The sequence below is a fragment of the Anastrepha obliqua genome, chromosome 1 (genome assembly GCF_027943255.1).
Source record: "Anastrepha obliqua isolate idAnaObli1 chromosome 1, idAnaObli1_1.0, whole genome shotgun sequence".
Lineage (NCBI taxonomy): Eukaryota > Metazoa > Arthropoda > Insecta > Diptera > Tephritidae > Anastrepha > Anastrepha obliqua.
Window position 1 is genome coordinate 161,792,306 of NC_072892.1, and position 8,721 is coordinate 161,801,026.

The 8,721-nt window shown below is 39.7% G+C and overlaps 2 protein-coding genes across 2 annotated transcripts; both read left to right on the top strand.

The window, feature by feature from the left end:
* The first annotated feature begins 898 nt into the window (after positions 1-898).
* Positions 899-2,412, top strand: LOC129239274 (uncharacterized). The gene is made up of 2 exons (XM_054874664.1): positions 899-1,355; positions 1,415-2,412. The coding sequence occupies exons 1-2, from the start codon at positions 1,044-1,046 to the stop codon at positions 2,159-2,161; spliced, it is 1,059 nt and encodes a 352-aa protein (XP_054730639.1). The 5' UTR covers positions 899-1,043; the 3' UTR covers positions 2,162-2,412.
* Positions 2,413-6,666: 4,254 nt separating this feature from the next.
* Positions 6,667-7,861, top strand: LOC129253355 (uncharacterized). The gene is made up of 2 exons (XM_054891700.1): positions 6,667-7,203; positions 7,264-7,861. The coding sequence occupies exons 1-2, from the start codon at positions 6,895-6,897 to the stop codon at positions 7,543-7,545; spliced, it is 591 nt and encodes a 196-aa protein (XP_054747675.1). The 5' UTR covers positions 6,667-6,894; the 3' UTR covers positions 7,546-7,861.
* The last annotated feature ends 860 nt before the right edge of the window (positions 7,862-8,721 follow it).

Sequence of the window (8,721 nt, forward strand, 5' to 3'; positions counted from 1 at the left end):
GTGCCCTCCCAGTCCCGCTAAACACACATTATGATGATCTTTGGATGAAGATCCGGCTTGACTCTCGGCTTTGGCGTATCTTTTGGAGCCAACCACCCTTTCTTTGCTTCATATTGATGTATGGGCGCCATTTCTCACCTCCCGTGAAGTTTCGGTAGAAAAACTGCTGTTTATAACCACGTATTCCTCAATGCCAGACGAGATGCTGAGAAGCAATTTGAAGGCGACTTTCCTTGTATTTTTCGCTGAGCTTGTGAGGCACTCAAGCTCCCAATTTTTCGGCAAATCCCATTGAAAGAAGGTTATTGAGAATTGTTTTATGATCGCAGTTAATTTTTTCCGTCAATTTACGACTTCGGTTTTCCTTCAAATGTGATTTGAGACATTCTTCATCGAAGTCGGACGACCTTCCGCTGTCGAATGCCTCATCGTCGTCAAAGTCGCCAATTTTGAACTTTTCAAACCATTTCCGTGCTATAGACTCGCCTATGATCCCTTCTCTACAGACGTCGCATATGTCCGGAGCTGATTCGGCAGCTTTTTGACCTCGATGAAAAGCAAAGAAGAGCAGGTGTCGTAAATGTTGACTTTTGTCTCCTGGGCATTCCATTTCTAAGTCTCAAAACTAATAAAAGTTAATTAACTCAAAAATACAATTAACTTAAGTTTGTAGAGCAGAAAAAAGAATTCTATCGCATGGGCACTTACCCTTTGCCAAACAGCAAACAAATCGTAAAATTAAAAAATATATAAAAACGCTATGAGCTTATAACCCGACCCAACACATACACTTGTGTTTCTACAAAAATCTAATTTTATGTATGAAAATTTTTCAAACACATCCGAGTGCTTTTTGAAGTTTCCTTTCATCTCAAAAATATTATTGTTTTATACTATATAAAGCAGTTTACATTTCCATAGCTGCGCATTTTATTATTCCGTCTGGAGCTAAAGCATTTCAATCAATACAACTTTCCTTCGATACTTTGCCAAGTTTTTATCATCTAATACACTAAAACTACCAGAGAATAAACTAGATTAATATGAGAAGGACTTTCGGGGAATACCCACGTGGCTTATTTTATTTGTCTGATGAAAAATTTGTGAAAACCAAGCTTAAAAAACAACGAAAAATCCATCCGCTGGATACCTACAAATTCTGCATTCCTTCAGTATTTCCGCAATCAGTTGATTTTGAGAAGAATAACCTGCCCATTGAGTTTCAAGTGACACCCGAAAGGCTACTCAATTTAGCTGCGAGAGTAGTGGATGCATTGCCTTTGCCGAATGTTTACGATTGGACCAATGCGGATGTCTGCAAGTGGATACGTCAATATGGTTATCCACAATATCAGGTGAGCTACGCTACTCAAATACCAATATTTGCACGCACATCACTTCTAAATACTTGCAGAATACCTTCCGTGTAAACCTGATTACTGGCCGTAAATTGCTGTTGGTGGATGCACAAGCACTCTCAGCGATGAATATAAAAGAGTTCAATGAAGTCAAGCACATCGCCTACGGTATTCGTCAGCTATTCTTCTATGAGATGACGAAATATATGCGAAGCATTTCTTTGCCTCCTGAATATTATTATGAACTCTTTAAATTGTTTAAGGTATCGATCAGACCGAGTTATGAGGCTGTCCGACGCTCTGATCTCTGGCGCCAACTTCAATTGTTGCGAGAGAGAAGTAAGCCCACTTCTCACTGGGATTTGCTTGAACGTTGGTTGTCCGGTCGACACGATGCCGTTGAATTGATAGGTGGCGCGCCACGCTACAAGCTGTATCCCTGCAAGACAGGAAAGACACTACCTCCTGCTAGTCCTAAACCAAAAATGCGATGCATTTGCCGGTCACCTTGTCAATGTGCAGATGCACTTCCTCAGAAACCGACGATACTGCAATCATTGACGCGAGATCGCAAGTCAGTTACAATTACGCAAAGTGTTTGTGGCGCCAAATGTTTGCCGCCGCCCTGCACATGCAACTGGCCGTACAACTTTTACAAATTCAATGAAGTTCTGAGCTGCTTGCAGCATTCATTTCCGCATAAATATGATAAACGAAATGATAGGTTATTCGCCCATGAAAGCATTAGCATTGCAGCCCATAGGGGTTCTCAATTTTCTACAATAACAGCGAGACTTAAATAGATGCAGAAATAGGAGGAATTTAAAAACAAAAAATTTTTTTTTAATTTTTTTTTTTTTGTTAAATAAAGTCATATGGCTTTCGGCGGCAACAAAACCACTTGAACAACTCGTGCACACGCAGATTCTATTATAAATACCAGATTCTGTCAGCAATTCATCAGGACCAGAAATGTATCTACCAACGTCCGAAGTTCGTAACTGCGCGAATGTTTTTTCTTCCGACGGCCGATTTGAAGGTTTCAACTTAAACAGGATCAGAGGAGCTAAGAACTACTATTCTCTCATCCAAGAGCCGTTAAGTGCGTCTACAGCAAAGCTACTAACATAAATGGCCGTTGTAAGAAGAGGGTAAATAATACGAGATTACCAACAGAGAGAACAAGCAAATGATTTTAGAATCGACCATCTTTATCTCTCTGTGAGGTGAAGCTGTTCAACTAATTGCAACAATTTTATCGCAAATGTTATTGTACTATAACAAAAACAAATACATTTATTTTTTTTCATATTTTGAATTCATATCCTTGAGAGATACTTCAAAGCTTTAGCTCCTACGGCTTTTAGCTCTTTACGTATAGGAAATCCAATATTTGGATTTTTATATTTTTTATTACTTTTTACAAGTAAATGTATTTTTCTATTATTGAACATATGAATATGAAATAAATAATAAAAATAACATAAATCATAGAATATTTAGCTCACTTCGGTTTTCATTCGATGTTCCTTGATTGCATTTGCTCTTACTAACTTGCAAGGAGCTACGCTGCTTTACTTGAAAATACCCTTTTTTCGTTTATTTCATGTGAGCTCTGGAGTCGCTCGAGCTAATATCCTAGAATCGCGTTTGGTTACTATTTTCATCAGTGATATTTATAAATTCCTTTTTCTCACGCTCGAAAATTCTAAAGTGCGCAGCTGACCTCAAAGTACAGGGTGTCTGGTGGCAGAATTAGGAGTTAAAGGCTAAATTAAAAACGAATGATAAAAATTTGTTCCTTTAACTATTGAAAAGAAGACAAGTGCCGATTTTTTTCTTTTTTTTCAATTACTTCCTTTAAACACTGTTCGTTACATCGGATACACTCTTAGAATCCGGCCTCCGTACTCTATGCCAATCGCTGGAAAGTGATGTCGGGATGTCAATAACCTCGCGAACGATATTTGCTTTTAGTGGTGAGGTGGTCATTGGACTTGTTTCATAGACTTAACTTTTGAGGTAATCCCTCAGAAAGAAGTCCTTACCCCTATGGACGGGGACCTGGGTTACCAGAATATAACACCGAAACGGATTATCAGTTTCTTAGGGCAGGAATCCCGCAGTATCGCCATGGCGTCTATGGCTTTGCTGAAACTTTGCGTGTGTACTGAAAGAAGGAGACCTCTCTTTATTGGCAGAAAACAATCGCTTCTTCTTGCGCCGATATGAGACACCATTCATATGAATTGCTTGCCCTAAACGATTTTCATAAAAATATGGTCCAATCATTCCACTGCTTGACAATCCATATCAAGCTATCAAACCGCCACTTTGGAAGTGTAAAGTGACTGTTGATGATTTAATAGTGGGTTCTGTCCTTTATGTGACCAAAGCAAAATTTACTTACACTTCCAATCTAATGAAAATGGACTTCACCACTCCAAAAGATTGTCTTTACCTTTCGAAATCACAGAAATGTTTTGGCAAGTTTTAATCGCTAGGCTTCAGCCACTCGCTGAAAGAGCGAAGTCTGGAATCCTTCCTCAATGTTTGTTACGCACCCCGGTCCCAGGGCCGCCGCTCTCTCTCTGCGAGACTGACGCGGACTATCGTGCAAACCTGTAGTGACGAGTTCAATAGTTGCATTGGTTCTTGATATCCGACAGAGCCTTGGTCATGGGCTGCTTGCCACCGAATGTCTGGGTGTAAGAGAAACCGTCTTAGCGTGAATTTCAATAAATTCTCTCATGTGGCTCCTTCCAAAAACGTAATACAATTAATAACTCATATACTCTATCAGGTGATCTTCTTAAATCAGTAGAACCGGTCAAAGATCTGGGAATTTATTTGAACTCAAGACTCGCGTTTTATTGCATCCAATGAATAATGCAATTTTTTCCACTATCACTAGATAAGGCAGTAGTAGTGCAATCTAGGGTAGTGCGAAAATGCCTCATCCTGCGAATAACTTTTGTATTTACATGCGAAATTTATTTCTAAAATTTTTACTAGATATACAGTTTTATGAAATGTTAAATAAAAAGGTTTCGGAAGTCGTTTTTTACAATATATTTCTTAAAATATAAATCGAAAATTTTCATCAGATCATATTGAAATCATATTCTGTCTTATGGTGCGCACACTCACCAACGTAAACGTACACCCGTACGTCCGTATTAGCTGACACGATACATTCTGACTTGGATAATTCAACTTTAAGGCCCCATTGGAAGCTATAATCTCATATTGCCGTGTCGTTTCATGTCGGTCGGAGACTCGGCAAAAACCATTAAGTCTTCAGTGTACAGTACATGGCCAGCATGATAGGTAGGTATGTAGGTGAACTTCTTGAAGTATCACTCCGGCACTCCCCAAGTAGCACTAAAGCACCGTTTTAATACCATTATGAGACATCCAGCAGACAGATATCTACAGCCAACCAGAGCCGTTAATGTAATGGAGCAGATTGATGGGATTTAGGTTTGTCCACTGCCCGAGACTGTCAAAGAAAGAAGCAACCAGTGGCATTAATCTTCACCTATTCTTTTCTGAAAAATTCCCACAGCTTCAGCAATGGGGGTTACCTTCTGCACCCTCCTTCTATTGTACTGGTTATGGAAATAGCACAGGAAGAAATAGAGCTGCACTTTTTTGAGAAATAAGTTGTACAATTCCTCTTTAATCACTGTCAGCGAGATGCCAAAGGTCGGTCCCTTTCTGCCAAGCTCATCAGCAATTTCGTTTTCCTTTGTGTTCCTATGTCCTGGAACCCAGATCAGTGAAATATTACCGCACACCCAAGATATTTGATCTCCCCCTTACAGAAGTTGATAGGTTTGGTTCTGAACCATGGCGTCATCAAAGACTTGATCTCGGCTTGGCTATCGAAGAAAATGCAAGACTTCTGCTTGAAAAACACTAGTAGTATTCGGCAGTTTAAAGGAGATCGATAAACTGACTGATTTAGCAAAGCTGCTCCGACTCCCGATTCCATCTTGGAGCCGTCACTGAAGGCAGAGGTACCAGCATCGGTACATATTTTCCCCCCGATCCAATCCTGCCTATTTGGAAAGATTGCTCTAGCACGACCCTCAAACTCCAGTTTGCGGATAGAGAGATCTGTTCAAAGCTCAGAGAAATACGATTTTAACTACCCGAAAATGCTACCATGCCACTTGAGAGATTGCCTTCAGAGGCCAATCTCTTTTAACCTGATTGCTCTTTGAGCTGCGATGGAAATAGCGTGAAAGTCGATGGGAAGTAAGTGTAAAAGGACATTCAGCGCACTGGGGCAAAGTCTACATAGCCCAGTAATGCCAATATATGCAGTCCTTTGCACCCTACCCAGATTAGTGATATTATAGCCCTTCCGAAGAGCTTGCCACCAAGCCAGGCTTTAAAATTGACAAATCGGGAGAACGTGGTTGTTTAATTTGGGAAGTTGAAAGGGTGGAGGTTTATATTTTGGCACGGAGGCCGCAAGTGGCAGCCCAGCGACTGAGTACAGCCAGTGAGTGACCTTTTCAAATCTCAAACATAACTGAGGGAAACGGTCGCGATAGCATTAGAACCTAGCCATCGGCGTATGCATACACGCCCTAACCTCATCCTTATGTTACATTTTCTGAACTTCGTCATTAGCAACTACCCAAAGTAGGAGCAAAAGAACACCACCCTGTGGATATGATAATCAATCAATCACTCAAACACCTTTAGAATAAATGAGTCTATAAGTTTTACAGGCCTAACGTCATTGGCCGAGTTGTGACCCTTTCTATCTGCCTTGGATATGAAAATTACCCTCGTTTTCTTCCAGTTGGCGGGGACGTGATTAAAAGTGATACACGCCATGTAGATTTCTTTCAGGACAGGAATCGCCAAGGAACTTGTTTTCTGAAGCATCACAAGCAAGATATAGTCAGAACCAGGAGATTTAAGGGGGGAAAACTACTCATTGCCTACGTGATTCTGTCAACTGACAGGATAGGTTTCAGAGAAATATCGAGCATAATCCAAGCGTACCGAGCCGGCATGGTCCGTGTATGAGAAAATCGCTTCAGAGTCGTCAACGCATCTACTGCTCGATTGCGATGCCAACTCGGTAAGAAGAAGAAACCATGGCGATCTGGTATGACGGAAAGAAATGCACTACGCTCAAATCAGCCCCGAGGGCACACTAATCTTTATGTTCGAAATGCGTAGCTCCCTTTCATATCTATGATTTTGAGCCACCTTGTATGTCCATACACTTGTGTTTCTACAAAAATCTAGTTTTATTTATGACACATTGAGTCATTCATTTCATTTCAATACTTTACTCAATTACACTTTTTCAAACACTCACACGTGATAGGAAACCTCGCAAACTCATTACGGGTTAAATATAGGGATTTACATCTCCATAGGAGCGGTTTTTATCAGTCTGTCTGAAGCTCAAGCTTTTCGATCAATACAACTTTCCTTCGGTACTCTGTCAGGTTTTTATTTTCGACGCTAAAACTAACTCTTACACCAAATTATTGTTAATACGAGTATGAAGAAAACTTCCTTCGACACACGTGGCATATTTCATTTGTCGGATGAAAAATTTGTGAAAACCAAGCTTAAAAAACAACGAAAAATCCATCCGCTGGATACCTACAAATTCCGTAGTCCTTCAATATTTCCGCAACGTGTTGGTTTTGAGCAGAATAGTGTGCCCATTGTGTTTCAAGTGACACCCGAAACGCTACTCAATTTAGCTGCGAGAGTAGTGGATGCATTGTCGTTGCCGAATGTTCACGATTGGACCAATGCGGATGTCTGCAAGTGGATACGTCAATATGGTTATCCACAATATCAGGTGAGCTACGCTACTCAAATACCCAATATTTGGATGCACATCACTTCTAAATACTTGCAGAATACCTTCCGTGTGAACCTGATTACTGGCCGTAAATTGCTGTTGGTGGATGCACAAGCACTCTCAGCGATGAATATAAAACAATTATCCTTAAATTGCTCCTTTATACTCTCGGACCGGTGTAGCGTCTTCCAAGCTGAGATCTATGCTATCGACAAAGCAGCAAAAACGATAAGACTGATGGACTTCCCTCCAGCAAGCCTTACCATTTTGGTTGCTAGTCAAGGAGTCATCAAGGCACTGGCTTCAGCGCACATCAATTCGAGATATGCTACAGAATGAAGAAGGTCGCTTTCGCTCATCCAACAACACAACACCGCATTTTATTGGGAAGTGGAGGGAAATGAAAGAGCGGATGAGTGTGCAAAGAAAGGCTCTGAGCTGGATCTTCAGCGAGAGGGAGAGGACATAAGCATTCCTCTAAACGAACTGTACATTGCGATTGACTTGAGCACATTCGCGGAAACCAATAGAAGGTGATCTCTGACTGCTAACTGCAGGTTTTCCAAAGCGCTATGGACAAAACTGAATCTTAAAGGGACAAAATGTCTGCTTGGATTCGGTAGATCAACTTCTACCGTCATCACAGGTGTTATAACAGATTATGGTACTATTGGCACCATAGACAATAGGATGGGTGTACGTTAGGATGTCCCGAAATATTTTTTTTTAGTTTTTCTAAACGCAAGACCTCTTAAAATTTGTGTAATTAATTGTAGATTCCAAAAATAATTTTTAAATAAAAATGAAATTATATCTTCAGGTCTCTACCGATCTTCAAACTTTAGAATATTTTACCTTTTTTTGTAATTTTTCGCATTTTTTAATTTCGCTGAACTGAATTGAATATACAAAAATATTAACTTTTTTATTACATTCAAGTATAATGTAAACATAATATTTTAATTCACATGCATTGACAAGTTCCCAATCACTAAATCTTTGCTAGGTTTCAACCTGCAAATACCCTCAATTTTCAACATAATTCGAAGTGTTTCTTACCTTAACTAGGGAGTGTTTTCTTCAAAGCCACTCAGTTTCTTGTGTCGTTAAAGTGCAGTTGCGATTGTTTTATTTTTAAAAGTGGATTAAATAATGAGTTTGAGGCGTAGTGAAACTACTTGTGCTATATTGGGACCTTACGAAGAAGTTGGCGATCGACAGCTACCAACCATAAAGGACGTCATTAAATATATTTTATTCGTAAAACACGATCTAAAATTGAAGTACAATGGAAAAGATCCATCAAATTCAGATACATTTGCGATTGTTTCTGAAAAAATATGCGATATTTGGACCAAAGCTTCGATTCCAATCGTAACAAAAGAACGAATTATTCAATTACAAAAACAACATTTCGAAAAATATCTCCATTTAAAAAGATACCCCAAAAACAAAAGAAGTGATAGCTATCAAAATAAACTGAAATGTTTCTCAGTGTTATCAGAAAAACTCTTC